The 20,153-nt window shown below is 39.8% G+C and overlaps 1 protein-coding gene across 7 annotated transcripts in view; it reads left to right on the top strand.

The window, feature by feature from the left end:
• The window catches only part of IL1RAPL2 (interleukin 1 receptor accessory protein like 2), a 331,298-nt gene that overhangs the window by 168,209 nt on the left and 142,936 nt on the right, over positions 1–20,153 (top strand). For 6 of the 7 annotated variants that reach the window (XM_064712525.1, XM_064712527.1, XM_064712526.1 and 3 more), the window contains 2 exons: positions 2,446–2,719; positions 16,444–16,630. In XM_064712525.1, coding sequence (XP_064568595.1) covers positions 2,446–2,719; positions 16,444–16,630 — 461 coding nt within the window. The remainder of the gene's footprint in view (positions 1–2,445; positions 2,720–16,443; positions 16,631–20,153) is intronic. The other variant, XM_064712531.1, reaches the window with a different exon arrangement.

Consider the following 20,153-nt stretch of genomic DNA (forward strand, 5'->3'; position numbering starts at 1 on the left):
TTCTGTGACTTTGCTACATCACAAGAGAGAGGGTGCCTTTGAGAATATCTATGTGTCCTGGAGAACAAGGAATGAGCCATCTGGAGAGCTCAGCATTGCCCTGCACATCCCTTGCTGAGAGAAGGCAGCTGTGAGCTCTGCACTGTTCTTCAGTTGTAAATCACAGCAGCCTAAAGAGCAGGATTTAAAAAAAGCACAGAGGATTTCAGAGGAAGCTCCGTGGGGAATATAATGATACCCACTCATGTAAAAGTCCTGTCACCTATATAAAATAATTCATGGTGTCAGAACCAGGGATTGAATATAAAAGTGGATTGGATGGGGTTGTAGGACTGGGAGAACCAGGCGCTTTCTCCAGCTCTGCTGCAGGTAGCCTGTGTCTGTGCAGCAGCACAAAGAGAGGTCAGTGCAGTGTTTCTTGGGGTCCTGGCAAGGGCATGTTCAAGTTACAGTATGCAACATTGGTCATGGTGAAGGATGGTATAAACCTGCAGGAGATGCACAGAGAACAAATGCTTCAGTACAGGATTTTCAAATAAGGATTATTCAAACTTGTCCTATTGTGTGTGGCACTGTTTGTGGAAGGACACAGTGGAAGCAGCGAGGAAGAGGAACATCAGTAAATTGCTGCTGGTCTTTCAGCTGATGTCATTAACAGCAGCCATTAAAAGCAATGGATTTTAATTTAAATCAGTAGGATGTTGTCAGCAAAATGAGAATGAAGATCAAAATTAAAGTTAACTGGAACAGTGTGTACATAAGTTCAGGTGAAGGGTTGATTTGGGGGCTTTTATGATGAAGAAGTCAGCTGGCACAAACAGCTGCTGCTTTTGCACCTGCCTGTGGGGTAAGGGGCAGGAACAGGAAACACCCTGGGGGAAAGGTGCTCCATGATATCCCTTCACCTGTCAAAACTGTCAGGAGTAATGTTTTGAGTAATGGGCTTTCCTTACCTCCTGAGCTTATGTTAGTTTTTGTTTTCACAAGTTTGTTTTGCAGCAAGATGTTATGTGGAAGTTTATATACCAGAAAAGTATTAAAGTGATCAGTGTCAACAAGTTTAACACGTGCTGTATGTGATCACAGTACACTTAAAGCTGATTTACTGTGATGGGAAAATAAAAACCTTCTGTTTGTCACAGTTACTTCTGAATGATTAAAGAGAAACATGAAAACTTGGTAAACATAATTTAGAGGCTGTAAAAGTTACTAAAAGTAGGATCAGACCTGATATTCCATGTACAGAAATTTTTGCTGATTACCTTTGTTTAGGAAGTAAGATAAAAAATCACTTGATGAAAGAATGCAATTGACAATGTGTATGAAATGAAGAGTGTATGAGGATAACCAACAATTATAGTTTGAGAATTGATACTGTAAATGCAGAAGAGGCAACTTGAGAGTTATTTGGTTGAATTTGAAGTGCTGCAGTAAGGGTAAAATTGTTCCATTTACTTGTTGTTTAATATGATCAATAAATTCTAAACCCTACATATTTAATGAATTCTATTAATTTTAGGTATTGCCTTTGGACGGTCTGCCTTTGAAATATTTTTCTTTGGTTTTATTCTTGGCTGATTTTCACACTGATAGTTTTTCTAGCAAGGAAGAAGATTGAATTAAAAGGTCTCTGATATGTGATGTGTTGATATGTGTGCATGGGCTAGGGCTGTATTGTACTAAGATAATAGCAATGGGAGAAAAAAATTGTAGGGAGACTGATCTTTTATTAAACTGTCTGATGTATGTTAATTTTAAAGTGAAGTATTAAGAAAACTGTTTCAAAAGTTTTTGCTGAACAGAACATCAAAAGCAGTCCTTTTTTATTTGAATGACTCCTGTATTAAGTTTGATTGCATAGGCAGCATGTTGTAATTGTATCCTGTTGTGTATAATACAGACCTCTACAGTTTGAGTAGGCTGTAGGTAAAAAACCCAACTATGTGGAACTGCCTTGAAAGAAAAATTATAAATGTCACATCTGTTATTTGGGAATTTTTTGCATAACGTAACTAACAGAGGTGGATGGAAAAGTTTTAAGGGATAAGACTGGCATCAGATGCCAATGTACATTTTCTTTCCACAAGGAATTGGAGAATTCAAAACTGGTTTACAGAAGCAAGTAGTTAAGGTGCAAAACATTTGCCTTATTTAATAAAGAATTAGTGTTTTGGGGATGAAAGTAATGCTATTCTAATGAAGTGGAACTGAGCAAGCTCAGTGTGCTCTATTTACTGTCTCCAAGTTACATGTAATTTAAAAAGGTGTTTGAAACCCCTCAGTTGCCAATAACTGCTTTAGGTTTTTCATATTACCCTGAAACAATTCAGCACATGCCAAAAGCCATTTCTTTTAATGCATTGTATTGCATTTCTCAAGCTGCCTTTCACTATATTGGAAAATGTATCTGTGTCTAATATTTCTTTATTATTGTTTTGCTTTCAGTTGATGGTTGCATTGACTGGTCAGTGGATCTCAAGACATACATGGCTTTGGCAGGTGAACCAGTCCGAGTGAAATGTGCCCTTTTCTACAGCTATATCAGAACTAATTATAGCATGGCCCAAAGCACAGGTCTTAGGCTTATGTGGTACAAAAACAAAGGAGATTTAGAAGAACCCATTATATTTTCTGAAGTTAGAATGAGCAAGGATGAAGATTCCATATGGTTTCACTCGGTTGAGCTGCAAGACAGTGGTTTCTACACATGTGTTCTGAGGTGAGTATTAAAGTCTAAATAAGAATGTGGGGATTATTGGTTAATAATGTATGGAGTATTAGATCTTGGTTAAAAAATTAATTTTAGCCATTAGAATTTAGATATACATCCACTTAATGCATATTAATTTTTTATTCTCATAATTATATATGTCACATAATGCTTTGTCTCAAAATTAGTTTCCCAAGTAATTATAGTTACCTAGTCAAGTAGCTATAATTAATGTGCTTTCACTTAATTACTTCTTTTTTTTTAGTACAACATTTGCAAATTCCCAATGTTCTGTAAACCTTCAGAACCTGATACTTCTTAAATCATGAAGTATTTTATGTAAGTACTGTTCTGTTTCAAATCCTCTGAGTTATTACAGAGTTACAGTTTGAATTATTCTGATGGGATCAGACCATGGGGAGTTACAGTTCTGTCTGGTTTTGAAGAAATGTTTATTTTAATATACAATTATGATTTATCATCAATTTAAGCAGACCTCATTTGGTAAGACACCAAAATGCCTTTCTCAGAAGTGTCTTGAAACTGTTGGATGAGGCTTAAATTAAACATGTGCTAGAGCTCGTGATTTCCATCGTGTAGATGTTGGTGTCATCACTATGCCTAAAATGAGAAGATTAAAAAAAAAGGAGGACTTTTAAAGAATGAATGAATAAATATTCCTTAAATTATCCAGTTTTGAATGAAAAGGAGTTTACAGATACTTTGTATGATTTGGTTTTAACCTATTCAGGTTCAGATAATAAGTTTACTTCATCCTTGTGTGCTGTTCCGTACTGAAATTAGACACGTTTCATGAATTAAGTAACAAGTATTGCAGCAAATAACAGCATTGTTCAGAACCCAGAATTTACTCTCTGTCCATCTCTGCTGAGTCTTGCTGCCTCAGCTGCCTCAGACCATTGTGATCCTGAGGAATGCTGCTTAAATCAAAGACTGTGCCCTGGATTGTGGTGGTTGTACTGGGCACCAATGTCCAGTTTAAATATTGGATGTATCTACCTAATGCAGCAGTTGGATTGAGTTGCAGCCTTTGGAGTTGGAGTGTTATCAGCTCCTCTGTCAGAGGTGGGGTGTGATGTGCAGGCCCTGGTTTCGAAATGTTACGGGAAGATGGTGATTTGTATGTTTTAAGGGAGCTGTGCTTTTTTTCGTAAGAAGTCATTGTTGTGATAATCAAGTTGCTAGTTTAATACTCTGAAACATTCTCATGCAAATCCTTTGTGAAAAATAAAGAATTGATCTTGGATCAAATTCTGGGGCATACTTTTTTTCTGGGAAATTTCAAAACTCTGCTCATTTACATGACAAAGTAATTTTGGTAACAAATGGGCAAGTTCTTGAATAATTCATGGCTTCTTCTAATTTTCAGCTAAAAACTATATGACATGCTTATTGGAAGGCATTACACAGCAACAAGATCTTCCTTGTCAGTTATGCAGTTTCCTTGCTTTGACTAGAACTTTTTTACATAATTACAGATATTTTTGCCTTTTTCAGATTTATGTCAGAGTGCAGAATAATATGTGTAGTGGTTACAGATAAAAGACTCAATTTCTTCCTTTACTGAATTATATTTTTCTTCCAAAAGCATGGCAATGTATCCTTGCTGTTATTGTTTATGAAACCATAGGAGGCTTAAAATAGCAGAGGATGTAGCAATAGTAATTGATTTTAATTTCATTAAAATTGAGCTAGATGTAATGTTCTGAAATGTGATCACATTTCTGTGGGAGACTATCCACACCATTAACTGTGTAATTTCAGCTTTATTAATCCATTTTTTTTTGAGAGGGATAAGCAGATGTTTGTGTTTTAGTCATTAACCAGATTCACCTGCTTTATGAGAGTTAAGAGGTCACAAATGAGAGCAGTAATTTTAGAATATGATTTTATTTTCTAGAAGCATTAACAATCTCTGTTACAAATGCCATCTTTTGTAGACTGAATTAGCAGAGACTGGTTGATAGAACTTGATGCAGTGGAAATGAAGAGGTGACTGTCTCCATCAGTGTGCAACACTAGCTTTAGGGTTACATGCATAGCTGAGCTTTTTGGTTTGGTAGCTGAAAGAAAAAAAACTGAGGAGGAAACTGCTCTTCATTCAAGATAAATTTAAAACTTTTTCTCAACAGAGAATTTTTTATTGAGGTTCTTTAAGAGAAAATCAGAAGCAATTCAATTTTAAATTGATATCTTTGTAGCCACTCACCACGGACATGTGAAGCTCTGGTACATCTCTCTGTGCTGTCCAAAGCATGAAATCCCACATTTGCATGTCCCAGTGGCCATTTCCACCACTTCAAGTCACCACTTCCAACCTTGGAAGTGTTCTGTTATTTGTGCTTGTCTTTGCAGAAGGGTGCAAGGGAGCGAGATGCTTAGATGTGGTGCTAGGGCCAAGTGGGATGAGGGGTCCTGGTCCCAGAAGTTCCTGGGCTGAAATGATGGACTCAGTCTTGATCTGGGAAGGCAATAGTGAGATCTTTAATTTACACTCTCCCAAATTGTTACATTTTTCCCAGTCAACACAAGATGACAGATAAGAAAGCTGTATGGGAAAAATGTCAACTGAACTTTTCACTGAATTTCTTATTTCTTATTCGTTGAAATGTTTCTTCTTGTTTCTTAAAAAAAAAAAACAAAGGCAAAACTCTTTTTCAGGAAGCTGAGTTTTCTGGTTTCTCACATGTGCTCATAGGATCAAGGCATGACTATCAGTGAAGCAGTGTGAAGGAATTTTTCAGAACCTGCTTGAAAAGGGCAGGTATGAGAAGGTGAAGGATAGGCTGCTGTGACAGTGATTTGAAGATAGAATCCACTGACACATTTAATTTTTACCTTTCTCATTCAGAACTGTCATTTTAATAGTCATAATGACTATTTTGTAAAAAACCTGTAATACTGCATAAAATTAAGGAGTATTAGATCAGCCATTATAAATGAGGTTGCTTCTCTGGATTGAAGAGTTTTGATATCATAATTTAAATGTTGCCTCTCCATTATTAACCAATTAAACATTATTCCATAGACAGGTATGGGGGTGTATGTATAATAGGAGGAACTTATTGGTGCATTAAAACCTACTTCTCCCTTCTCACAGTGCATTTTGGCATTGAGCTCATACTCAGATGCAAGCTGAAGTGTTAAATTTTTCTCCACTGTTAAGCATATGAAAAGGTCCAGATTCCGCAAGGACTTTTAAGAGTGCAGAGTCCAGCTGTGTTAGTTAAGCCATGTGAATTCCAAGGGTCTTCTTTGTTCTTGGATTCTTTTCTGTGTCAAATCAGGGATAATGGGGCTACATCCAAAAGGCATCCTAAGAAATAGATAGCTGTGTATTTCATTGCAGTTCCCAGGTAAATGCTGTGATGTTTGTATCATGACTTTACAGGCCAGTGTGGAAATGCTGTGTTCTGGAGGTCTCCTTCCAGTACATATCCTGGATATGCCATTCATCTTCCAGCACCCCCCAGTGCTACTTTCAGATAAAGCTGTTGACATTTCTGTTATGGAGGTTTGATGTTCTGGGATTCTCACATCAGCACTCTGGATTGCAGATTCTTCACTGAAGAATTCAGAGATGAGCTTCAAAATCATGAAGCATCTCCTCAAAACATGGAAATTACACTCAACCTAAATGCATAGGGTGGCCCTAAAGTTCTGAATATGTAGGACAGTCTTTTGCCAGATCATGGTCTGCTTTTGCTCTCTGAACAAATACATCTGTTTTTCTGTGTAAAAAGCCTGGTTTTTAAAGACAGAACAAGAACTGGGCCAACTTAGATCATCTTCACCTGGTGAAAGAAAAGAAGATGAGCTGAGGAGGAAACCTCAGCAAAATTTAGCCTAAATTTGCCCTCGTCCAGGGACTGCTCATGGAAACCTTCTTCTAACTAGGCTCAGCTCCAAACCCAACTGTAGTCAGGATTTAAAGAATAAAACCAGTAAGGGTAAAAAACATAAGTACATATTTGCTGTTAATTAACTGTTGGTGAAATAATCTTGATTCCCATAATGAGAATAAGAAGGGTAGAAAATCTGAGCCTCAAGAGGGTGCAGGGGAGCAGGAGGTGAAAATTTGTGGTCATCAAACTGACTAATGAAGCTAAGCCTTGATTTTTGTATAGGATGCAGAATAACTAGGGAGTGAGGGTCTTGAATGCCTATGGGGGAATAAGCTTGCAGGTCTCTAATACCAGCATTTGATGCCAGAGAACTGCTGACAAATCAAGTTAGAAAATCTGTGTGTCCTTTTTCCCTTGCTGTATCCCTGCATGCACAGTTCTTAATGGAGAGCAGCATTGCTATGGACATGCACAGAGGAATTGAGCCTTTGCTGAGCCATTGGTGAGCTATTGAGATACCACTTTTTGAGCAGTAATAAGATAGAGCAATAGTAGATTTTAAGCCTTCTGGCTTCTGAATATCTGTGTAGCGCATGACCAGCAAATCAAAATCAGATTTAGATGGCCTGGCAGTAAAATCTGCAGCTCAGCCTGTGTGCTCTCACTTCAGAGGATGTTAGGCAGGGCTTAGGGGCTTGTTGTAAGTGCCTGTCTGGAGTGCAGAATGCACCCATCAGCCCAGGAAAAGCTGCACACCTTCTCTTCGTGCTGAAAGTCTGGCTTCTGAGCAGTATGAAAAAAGTGTGGTTTTGGATCCAAACAGAAATGTTGAACTAAGTCATAAGGTGAACATGTGTAAGGTTGCTTTCTCTGCAGCCATCTCCTGTGGTTCTTACAATATGTGTTTTAATGCAGTTCTTCATTTTGTTGATGGCAATACAGAATGTTTGGCTTTGCTCAGCATCCAACTGCTCATGAAAAAGGTGATTTTGTATCTCAAGCCCTGTTGGATGCAGTGTTGTAATTCCAATTTAGCTATAGAATATTGTCTTCCATAGCTGTTACTGGCAAGTGCTTTTTTCCCTCATAGATTTACTCTGGAAAGTTTTAAAGATGATATTTTCTTGTGGGCTGGTGTCTTTAATTATTGGATAACCAAGAGGAGCACATCTAATTAGCTGATGGATTATATATCTCATAGTTACCTCTCAGCTTTGCATGTTGGTGTATGATCAGCTTTCCTGTACAATCCCAGGTGTGTCTGTAGAAGCAGCAACATCTCACATTTGGAGCAGGTGGATTCAGCATGGCACAGGCTTTCCAGCCTATGGCACTAACATTAAATGTCACACATTAAAAGTGGGTGACATTTCCCACAATAAAATTGACTGATTCTGTATAAACAAAATCCCTGCGAGATATAGTATTCAATACTTGAATTCAGTGCTACAGCAGATACATTATAAAGTCAGTATGATTCATGATAAAATAAATTTTTTTGAGATTCTATCACTGAGATATAATGTTTTGGCATTATCAAAATGCAGGGGAAAGTGGAATCAGAATGCTTCTACATTTGTTTCTAAAATTGTGTAAAAAGTAATGGTGCTCCTACAAATCATTTTGATGACATTGTCTTTATTGAGAGAAATCCGTTCTATCTATTCTTTGCAGAAAAACAAAGATTTGTTTCTCTTCCCTGGTGATATGTGTATTTCTGCTCCCTCACCCTCCTCCTCTAAAGCTTTAAAAGAGAAATTATTCATCCTCTGTTGCTCTGAAAAACAATGTTTACTGTCGATGAGAAGCTGCAAGAACAGTCAGGGCTTCAAGAGGAAATATCCATGTTGCTTTGTGGTTGGAGGGCATCCAGTGGCTTTCCTGTTGGAGTGGCATGGACAAGAATGAGAACATTGTGAATCCCTCAGTTTTCCTAATAGTGAAGTCCCAGGTTTAGATTCTTTTAAAATGACTGACCTGACTTTGTAGCCTCTACAGGTTGTCATAACAAAGCTCCCTGTGCTGCAATGCCTCAGTAATGTTTCAGCTCACTGGTTGCTCCTGAAGTGCCTTCCCTGGTGGGGTTCAAACCTTGCCTAGAGCAGAGAAAGGATGCAGAGTGGAAGACTGGTTCCTCATGCAGTCAGATTTTGCCTGCAGGAGAGCTGCTTCTGAGATGTTTCAGCCCTCCCCAGCCATCTCTTCTCCAACATGTCAGGGAGTTTTTATTTCCTTTCTGTTCTCCAAATAACAGTGACAATGTGCTCACCCAGGTATCATTCCTGTTGGAATCCCCATGAAGCCAGCTGTAACTACAGCACATAAGTAGGAAATGTTGTCTGTGTCCCGTGAGTGGACAGACAAATGGAAGGTTTCCTGGGGAAATCCATCATGCCCAAAGTACAAGATGACAGAACCACAGGGAGTTAAACTGATATTTGGTAAGTGATACTGGAGGAAAATTTCTTATTTTCTGGCCACCACTTTAAGGGAAGGCACAGCCAGGAGGACTCAGCTGTAGGACTCAAACAGTTCACATTGTAAGGACATTCATTTCATGATTCTTTCATTCCTTGTATACCCTGTGAGACAATAACTGATCCACTGGTTTTCCTGCTCAATTGCCCGTGTACAAACAGAGCAGGACCTGCCTTTCAACATTGCATCTGCAAAATAGGACTTATGTGCAGAACGAAGGCTGTGCTGCACAGGTTTTATTCCTCCAGGCAATAAAATCATTGAGGTTTAGCAATGCAGACAAGTCTGATGGGTGTCTTGAATGCAGCTTTTGTTTTGTGTGCTAGGTGCCTAATTAAAAAAAAAAAAAAAAAAAAAAGGAGTAGATATGCTAATCCACACAGTTTGTGTTTTGGAAGAAATAAAGGAGAAAGCGTTCAGTCATCTCAGAAACAGGGTATGGCAATTGCAAAATTGTTGGAAGGGAATTTCTTAATACTGTCCTGGGAGCAATTGTTCCTGTGCCTCAGATTTATGTCGTTTGTAATGGGGCTTTTCAGTAAGACAATGTGATTTAACATTAATATCCAAGTTCTAATAGAAAAGTATTAGGAAATAAATGAAAAAGGCTTAGTCATTTGTAGTAGCAAACTTTAAAGCAATTTGCTGCCTTGTAATTCTTAAGGACAAAGAAGGAATCTTCCCCCAGAGCAAACCCAGCCAATTACAGGACTTCTTTTGCTGGAACAGAGTGTCTAAACCTGACAGAGACCACCTAGTTCATGAACTGAGGTGTGATATGCTGCAATAACTTGGTGTTCTTTTGGCTTCTGCAATTCTTCTGTGTTCTGTATTGTATTTTCATATATTCAATTCTGACATTTAATGACTACAATAAATGACAGGTGTAAAAAAACCTCAAACCCAAGGAACACTCTGGGCCTGTGTGATTCAGCTTCAATGTTGGGAGATTTTCTCTTTGTGTCTGGGTAGTCCCTGTTGGAATAACTGACTGGTGATTTGCTTTTCATTTGCATCTGTCAAAATGCAGAGGTCATTGGGACCAGGGCATGTGTGTGTGAAGGCACCTAAAAAAGAAATAGCTCCTCCTGACCCTCACCATGTATGAATCAGATGGTTGTCATTTATTCTTCTTCTTTCTTAAGACACACTTAAGAAACACAATACTTAGAGATTACCCATGAGTTTTCAAATCATAGCCACAAATTTTCAAATCATGGCCTTGCTGTTACTGACTGTATTGCTGACTGTAGTGGGGACACGTCCTGACATTTTTATGTCACATTTCCCTCTTAAGATGATATCCAAATTTAAATTTAAACTTGGAACTAAGCTTTGGTGAGAGAGACCCAACTGTGATATGCTCTATCCAACTGCCATATCCAAACATCTTTCATTTTTTGTCCCAGGATCTAGAAGTACAAAAGTTCTCTAAAGATTTGTAACATTGTGCTGGTTTAGCACTTAATTTCTGAGCTCATGCTTTCTATGGTGTAATTTTCTTTTACCAGGGTATCCTGAAAACATGTCAGATGCTAAAGGAATGGTAACATGGAATTAGGATTTCTCCCTTTCAGGCATAGGAGTTGGTATTAGATAACAGCAACAAGAAAGCAAAATATAGGACAGGAGTGCTTGGAGCAGGACCAAGGCTAGGTACCCCACACAAGCTACAGAATCACTGCACCTCTTGGCCTTTGGCTCAGGGAGCAGCTACAACACTGTCAGTCTGTTGCCCTCTCACTTGATAAGTTAATAAGAATTAAAAATAAAAAAAAAATCAGGGGTCTGTGATTTGTAACCTCTGGCTGTCACTTACACCATGTGTGGGAATTTGATCTTTTCCAGACAATGACCCCAAATATGTAGGAGTGAGTGGGAGTCACTGAGAAATAAGTTAACACTTGAGTGAAACCTTGGAAGAGTAAGTTGTTTTTTGAGATGATACATTTGTGTGATCTGAAAAAGAACAATGATGATAAACAACTTATTTTTCTTTAAGCAGATCATCAAACCATGACCTTGGTAACCATTGTGTGAACTGTAAAATTTGGACAGGAATAAATTTATTAAACTCCTATGAAGTGAGAGGAAAACAGTCAAATGCTCAATTAAGTCTAAGAGCTGATAAACCAGCACATTTATAGAACAACCAGTCTGGTTGTGCATTAATGCTTCAGATGCATAAAGATGGTTGGTGGTGTAGTTACTGCTTGTTGGAGGTTAGGATTTTTCTCATTCTTTCCTTCTTTCATTTGGGAATGAAAAAAATGGGAATTTTGTCCCATTTGTTACCTAAGAGACGATAACAAATGGTACTTGAGAGACAAAAGAAGTGGTCAAGTTGGGGGAAAGGGTTCTGCTGGTTACTCTCTTACCTGGGACGTTTTCTCCTTGGAAGGGCAGACATGCCATGAGATTTTAGCTGGGGGTGAGGGGCTGGACTTTGCCTGATCTCACTCTCAGATCGGAGGGGAATGGTCAGGTTACTGCCACTGTGGGGAGAATTCTCTGCTGTGTGGAATCCAGCCCTGAACTGCTTCTCCTGCTGCAGGTGAGCCTTTGCTCCTAAGAGGAGCCACTGAACTGGGACCTTATTAAAATCTGATCACACTGGAAAGGACTCTCACCGTCCCCTCAGGTTCTTCAGGGGAAAATCCCGGAACCCCGACCTTCTCCGCCTTCCCGGAGGCCGCGTCTCCCAGCTGTGTGCGGCACCTGCTCACAGAAACCCGGCTGCAGCTGCCCAGCCCTGGTGTTTTCTACACTGCCTCCTTGGGCTTTTTTTTTTTACACTTTAAACTCAGCATCCCTTGCCCAGCAGGACACCCCGTGGCTGCAGCTGAGGAGTTTCTGCTGCAGTTTGTTTGCCACCCTGGATTGTGCCCATCTCTGTTGCCCCAGCTCCACTCCAAGGTTCGGGCTGCACCAGGGTCACCATCTGGCCCGCCCGCCATTAGCGCATGAGGGAGACGCGGCCGAGCTCGGCCACAGCGCCCCCTGCAGGCCCGGGGGAAGCAGCGCCCCCTGCCCGGCCAGGAGCCAGCAGCGCCCCTGCTGGCCATGCCCGGAACTGCACCGAGGGAGGCTGGGCTGGGTTTGTGCTCCGCTCTTTGCAGTGTTTTAAATTTACGTTATCCTGTATCTTCGCCTGAAAGCCCCGTAATTTCAAAGTTATAGTAATTTGGAGGGAAGTAGGTCTCATTTTCTATTTCAGGGGAGGTTCTTGCCTTCTTTGGCAGACATCTGTCCTTCGAACCGAGACATTGCTGTTGTTGCTCTAACTCAAAATGAGCTAAGATGAATGTAGAGGTTGATCTATTCAGTCCTGCAGTCAGTGAGCCAATAAAAATGTCATTAAAACAGCCAGAGTGTTCAGGGACATCTAAGCCTGAGGTGTGCTGTTCCCTGAGCGCTGCTTTGATAAATACACTTCCCAGCTTTTGGATCTATCACTGGAGTCTTACAATATAATAAAAAAGCCAATATAATGAAAAATGAATCTGTAAGGGGAAAAAAACTAGTGTGAATCTTTTTCTATAAATATGAAGTTCAAAATTAGGTGGGGTTTTTAAATCTAGTAGATATAAAATATACAACCACATTTCTGCCGTCTTTGCTCTTTATAAGAAAATAAATAGGGATGGCTGGGGGTGATTGTGATCATATTATAGAAAAAAATTTCTACTTTACTCTTTTAACAAACTACCCTCACTTAGCAGAAACACAAATGAAAAAAAAGGGGTTTTTTTTCAAAAGTTGTGAATATTTACTTTAATTTTAATTCAGCCTTGGGGCTGATTAATTGTCTCGAATCCAAAACTAGATGAAAAATAATTTAGAGGCTGAAACTTCAATTTTGAATGTCCTTATCCATTTCTTTATATCCTCCCTTTTTCCCTTTTGTCCTTGCTTCGAAATCAAGCCAAACACAGTCTTGCTTGCTTTTGTTTTTAGACCTGTAAAACTCCCTTGGTTCTCCCTCTGCTTTTCTATTTGGTTCGGAGCTGGCTTCAGTTTGTGGTTCAGAGCCAGCTCCAGGTGGCCTGGGGATTACAGATGCCTTGCCACCAGAACAAAGGAAACTGCTTTGTGAACTCTGGCAAAGCTGAGCTCTTCTTCCTATTTCCAGTCGAGAGAGTGGGCCTAGTGTGTAACAATTCCCTTGGAACAGAGAATTACTGGTCTTTGTTTCAGTGTGAAAATTCAAGACAATTTTTCTTCTTTGCACTGTGAAGTGGTTCTTTCTTTTCTTCCCTCTTCCTGTTCCCCACATGACCACTACTACTTCTTGTAGAATTAGAACCCACTAGAAATCAACTCCTATGGAAAATGAATGGTTTGGAAACGTTTCAGAAAAGACAAATTATTGAAAGACCCACTTCCAGACCCATGGGTTTGTATTTCCTTTACATGTATATGGAAAGTGTACATTCTGACATTTTCTTGTGGATTCCAACATTTGCTACTTAAATACAACTCTCCTTACCTGGCCTCACAATACCAAGATCACCACTGGAAGCCCTCCAGCATCTTCCTCACCCACCTTGAAGCTGCCTGCTTTTCATTCCTCTTGGCTACTGTTTCTGACAGCAAAGCCCAGGTTACCTGTAGCTCTGCTGTTGTTATCTTTTGTTCTTGTTGTATCTGCCTTTTCTCATTAAAAGTGGCCATATAATCTTTCCTGCCAGCCATGGACTGCTGGGAGCACTGACCTCCCCCACCAAGCTCCATGACCATGTACTGAAAACAAAAGTGGATCCTCCCTTTAATAATTCATAGGCCATCTGTTTAGCTTCTGAAAGAAGAAAATCAAAAATGTGGGGTTTGTGCTAGTTTATCTACATACCTCTACCAACAAAAAAGGGAAAAAGACTCTTACCTTAAACAATTTAAATGCAGGTCATGAAGGAGAGCACTTGTGGACACAGAGGTCCTGAAAACAATTGGGAAGAAATAACTGGATGCCTTCCCAATGCAGCAGCTCTATGGCCTTCCTGAGAGAGCTCTTTAGGTGGCCTCCCATCAATGCCCTGTGTGGCCAGGCCCACCCTGTTTCTGTCTGCTTGCCAAGTGGTAAAAACAAAGTTGTACCTCTTTGTGATCCCCCTCCTGAGTTCTCCCTCAAGCTGTCAATTTTAGAGAGCCCCTTTACGCCTCCAGAGCCCATAAGGCAGGGAAGACACCAAGAAAAAATCAGCACAGATGCATCATCTGCTCAGAGAACTGAGATGAAGTCTAATGGCCCAGCCTTGGGGAACAGCTTGCCCAGCACAGCAAGGAATGACTCACAACTTAGCAGACTTCAGCTCCAGACTTCTCCTTCAAAACTGAGAAAAACAGCAAGGCTGATCAAACTACTGATTCCTTTTGCACATGCCTTGAAATATCACTGTTTTCCAGAGCCGACTAGATTAAAGGAAGACTCCTGCTTCAGTCACTGACATTCCTGCAGAAATTGCCCTTTTCTGGATTACCAGCAGCAGCAGTAATGTGAGTGGCTGGTGAAGAACCATCCATGAAGCTTTCAAGTCTATTGCTTTTGGCTTAGTGAGGGCTTTCTTCATCATGAGCCTGAATAGATTTATTGTCTTGGTCATGGAGTGTGAACAAAAGTGATAGTACTCCCCAGGCACTTAGTTTCCTCAATTCTACTCAATTCTAATTGTAACTAATGAAAAGCATACTGCATTTTTAGGTTGTGGTTCCAGGAAGCATTTTAAATAGAAGTAGCCTCCAGCGCTGTTCAAAATGCAATCTAAATAATGCAAGATTGTTAGGAGAAAATACAGCACTATTAAATAACACCAAGTAATGGACAACTAGTCAAAGGCATTATTTTTTATAAGCCTGGATCACTATTACTGAGCACATGTGACCTTACTTGCACTCCACAATACTTATAGTCATTCAGGAAAGCTAAATAATCATTAATCGTAATGATTACACTGAGTGATTATATCCATATTTTTTGGATTTTCAGTGCAGTAAAAAATCTCAAATATGTTTTGTTTTCTTCCTAAAAGAAGGGCAACCCGTTTCAAAAGGTAATTTAGGAGAAAGTTGACTTATTTTCCCTAAATTATATAAGCCCACTCCAAATGATGGATTGTTTTCAGTCCAGAGAAATTTTCTTTCGGGTAAAATAATATGATTTGTGCAGTTTGTGAGAATGAGAACTTTATTATAGACTCTCGACTAAAACACATCACATCAGTGTGCAAAGCGGACCTTTTCACTCAGAGGCGAGGGAATGGACAAAATATCCACCAGTTTTATTACACAGATGTACAGGTGGCATTTTGAGGGGAAGTGAGAAGGAAGGATAAAGTCTGTGGTTTTGCTGAATGCATAACACTAATGATGCTGAAAATGGGATGTTTCTGAAGATTGCCTCCTGATTTGCCTTGCAAATGGCTCTGTCTGCCAATGCCTGTATACGCCACACCTTTGACAAGAACCCATTTGTAGTGTTTTGCCAGCACTTGTTTAGCATGAAGCTTTGAGCTCTGGTGAAGTGTCCCTGTAGACCTTTTTATTTTCTTCCCATCTACAGGCTCCCTTGATAGAAGGAAATGTAAAAGATTTGTTATTGAGCATTTTTGGCTTTTTTTAAAATAAAAACCACTGTCCTGGGTTTAGTTGGTGGGAGTGAGACGTCAGCATCTTTAGTGTCAGAAGAATATTTCAAAATATATCAAAACATTTATTTTCCAAGTGAAATCTGTTTTGTCTATGACAGTAATGGGTGAGTGGTCTCCCTGTTTTCTTCTTGGTGCGTTAACTTTTTAATTTTATTTTCTCCTCCCCATCCTGTTGAGGGGAGTGAAGGGTGCAGCTGGTGGGAGGCTGGCAGCTGGTCCAGGTCAACCCACTATCGTACCATGTGCTGTGGAGTTTTGTACAGGGGTTCTTTCTCAGGGAGAAATCCTTCCTGTGTGATGTGATCTAACATCTAGCACATGACCCTTCTTCTCAAATGTATAGCACTGCACACTGGAGTGAAATCTCCTGAAGGTGGGAGTGAACAAGGGTGAGGATAAGTGTGGGGGGATACAGAGGAAATGGGACTGTCTCCTAACCAACATTTGAGGTGCCAACAGGTTCTTGTGTTCATGGACTTGCAAGCTCGAAAGACCTTCTGTGCTGGGTTGGATCACTTGTCAACAATATTTCTTCAAGGTTCTTCATAGTCTTCACAGTCAGAAGTCAGCCTTTATGTTTCCTAGTAATTCTTCTGGGCTGGAAATGCACAGCATGGCTGTCACTATTTGAATGTGTCACTCAAGTGTTTGTGAAAATGAGGGCTTGACAAAGAAACTTTCTGTGCCAAAACAGACATGGTGAAAAGAAGGCAAGATAAACAAAACCATCTTTCTGTCCCTGCAGAAACTCAACGTATTGCATGAAGGTCTCCATGTCCTTGACGGTAGCTGAGAATGAATCTGGGCTTTGCTACAACAGCAAGATCAGATACCTGGAAAAATCAGAAGTCACTAAAAGAAAGACAATCTCCTGTCCTGATATTGAGGATTACAAAACAGCCAATCAAGAGCCAGATGTGGTGTGGTATAAGGTAACTATTGCTGTCTTATTGCTGTTGGGCTGAAACTCTTCAAAACTTTCACTGTACATAAAATCTGTGTACAGATTTACTTTTTGAGTAAATCTACTCCAGAGGCACTGGTGGAAGCCAATGGGAGGGGATATTCTTTTCAATTATGCTGAAATATTTAGAGATTTTCACCCAGGCAGGGAGCATAAATTGTTTGAAACAGAACACTAGATAGATAAATAAATATAAGGAAGTCTTTGAGATTTCCTTCTTTATTTCTTCTGCTGAACAGAGAAATCCTTGTGTTCGTGAGAACCTGCCAATTCACTGGTAGTCAGGGAATTTGGACTTGACCTATGAAATACCATCAGACAAGACAGTGATGATGCCTGCTCATTGTGTGCAGAACCTGCTCTGCTTTCCAAAAGGCTTCTCTGTGTTGAGGGATTAATGAATCTGAGCTAGTAATTGCATCAGTTTACTGGGAGTTAACTGTAATTTAAACATGCTCTTAATTATGCCTGAATAGAATTCCATGTGTACATAATATAGCATTTGCTGTGAGGATTTGTTTTAACAGTGGTATGAGCTTCACTTCTGGCTAGAATTACACTGCATGAAATATTTATTTTTAAAGATTTTGCCAGTTAATGCCATTGATATGTGCTCAGCTCAGTTATGCTTATTAGAACTATTTTGACAAGATGTGTGGGATTTTTTTTAAAGTAAATGTGTGTGTCAAGGCATGATTGAATGAATGGGATTTAAGAGTAAGAGCAGTTTCATGAAAAATCAGCTGGCAGAGGGAAAAGGTATATTACCTCTTGAGTGTGCAGTCTTAATCCATTTCCATCATGTCTTTTCTACTACTAGGTTGAAAGGAGGGCTAAGAGAACAATCAAAATGTCATGTGAAGGACAGGTAGTTGTTAACTACCAGAAAAATAGACTTTTGAGGTACTGCCACTTAGATTTCAAGGAAGAGAAAAAGATGCATAATAGTGCACACCTTAATTACTGGGGGAAAAAAACCCAAACATTTCAGATGTCTAAGGAAAGTAAATAGTCTAGAAAAAGAAACATGCAGATTCTTCTAGCAGGGAAACATATTGCAAAAGCAGAAAAAATCAATTAATTGGTTAAAGCCTTTGGGGGGAACTTAGAACACTTTCCAGTACCTGGAGGGGGCTTAGAAGATGATTGAAGAGGGACTTTCCACAAGGGCATGTAGAGACAGGACAGGAGGGAATGGCCTTGCACTGAAGGAGGGTAGATTTTGATTAGATTTTAATTTTTTTTCTGTGGGAGTGGTGAGGCACTGGCACAGGTTGCCCAGAGAAGCTGTGGACTCCCCATCCCTGGAAGATTTCAACACCAGTTGGATGGGGCTTGTAGCAACCTGGAAGCTATCCCTGCTCATGCAGGGGAGTTGGGAAGAGATGATCTGTAAGGTCCCTTCCAACCCAAACTATTCTGTGATTCCACGCAATGAGTCATACAATTGAGCACTTACTCTTTTAGGGAAATTAGCAGATCTCCGACAGTAAAATCTAGATTGTTTTCAGAATATAAAAACTCAAGAATTTTGTTTCTCAGCCATTTTCCAGCTTCTCCCCTTTTTTGCTTTTAGTTTTGTGTATTAAATATATAAACAAGCATTTTCAAGATAATTTTGTAAAGCTAGCATAGTCAGCAGAATAAGAAATAATTAGCTAAAATTTGGGAAAGAAAGGCTTATAAATAATTGTTAATAGGAAACACTTCAAGAACATACAAGAAGAAATAATAAGGAAATTAGTAGTACAATTCCACCAAGACAACTTGTCTATGTAAAACCACAATAGCACAAACATTGTTTTTACTAAATTATTACTCTTTGTAGTAGTAAATCCTTCCTCTACTCCTGTAGTGTCATCCTTATTGCAAATTTTATATGCTTTATATAAAAATATAAAGCATATAAAAATGTATCTTCCATCTCTTTGTTCCTATGCTTTTAAAAATAAAGTAGCGAATATAAAACTGGTAACACAGGTTATTTCAGTGCTGCACTAAAGGGTGCATATCTGAAATATGCTTACTTTGTGTTTTCTGGGAATTGTATTCCTTCTAATTTAGGATTAAATAGGACTGGATTGTATTCTTTGCCCAGTGTTCAGATTTAGTTATACTGAGTAGGTGGTTGATGTACCTTTCAATAGATCCAAAATTTCAAGGTCAAATCAGAAATGATTTAATGGCATTTCCTGGCTCAGATCTGTGTCCTGAGTGAGTCTCAGCACAGTAAATGGGATCTGGGTTCTGGTCAGTCTCTATCACCAGTGTTAACTGAAGTTCACTTGCAAGACAAGATGACGCTTCCCTTACAGCTGTTCTTTGGAAACAGAGAGATGTGCTGATCACTCTGGTACCTGCCACAGTGTTGCACAGCTTCTGGATCTGAAATCTGATTATATTGTGACTGAATTTGGCCTCCTAGGGACAGGGAGAACTCTTTGGAACTCCCTTTTCAAGTGCAAGGCCAGAAACTCTCAGTCCCGTCTTTTTATTTCTCTGTCGTGCTCCTTGAATTTAGAATCTGACATGGATTTGGAATGTGTATGGAGTCCATGAAAAATTTATGTTTGTGTCACGCTGATCTCTTACTGTGGTACAATATATTTGCATGTTGACGTATTTTCTTGTTTGGTTGTTTTCTTAAGAGAAAGCTTTGTTCTATTTTGTTTTCTGTGTTTCTGACACTGCTGTTGCAGACGAGCAGAAAATGGGGCATAGGTGTGGGCATGTCACCAGTCTGTGAAGTTGCTGAGCCTGATGTAGCTGATGTGAGACTGCAGCAGCCTGAGAGCTTATTCCAAGCTGCCACCTTGAGAGAGGGAGTAGAGAGGCATTGAAGGTACTCAGGCCCTATGTTGCTTTGTGTTTCCTGGGTGCAGGATTAGTCAGAGCCTCTGGAGCTGCTGGGACTACTAAGTGCTTTAGAGAACTCAAAAAGTGTGATTTTGTTGCAGGGAGAATAGGCTTGATGTTAAAGGTATTTAGAGGCAATAAATACATTATCTTAAGGTGCCATTTTCAAGACACAATGGTTAGATTTGAACGGTGCTTTTAGTTCAGAGCATTCCAAGAATGATTCAATCATGAGTGCTGTTCACATGGAAAGTGACTGATCTGCCTGCAAGGATCCAGTATGTTAGAAAAGGAAGAGCCTCTTCCTGCACTGTATCACACCCTGACCAGAAGGACTCAAACATGCTTCCAGCAGGACCACAGTTTGCAGCAATGGACCTAAGTCTGCCAAACAACAGCTAAGGACTGTGTGGGTGAAGTCTGTGAGAGCTGCAGGCTATCAGTGCCATGTCCTGCATCACAGGGTGCACGGGGGGTGATGTTACAAAGTGCCTGGTGATGGGAAAAGACTGAACCAAAGCTCTTCAGGTGCTGGAGAAGCCGGTGATGAGAAATAAGGCTGTAAGGAAATCGGACTTCTGAATTCTCTCAAAAAAACTGCTGTTCTTCCTGTTTTCTTCTACTGGTAAATGCTT

The sequence above is a fragment of the Zonotrichia leucophrys genome, chromosome 4A (genome assembly GCF_028769735.1).
Source record: "Zonotrichia leucophrys gambelii isolate GWCS_2022_RI chromosome 4A, RI_Zleu_2.0, whole genome shotgun sequence".
NCBI lineage: Eukaryota > Metazoa > Chordata > Aves > Passeriformes > Passerellidae > Zonotrichia > Zonotrichia leucophrys.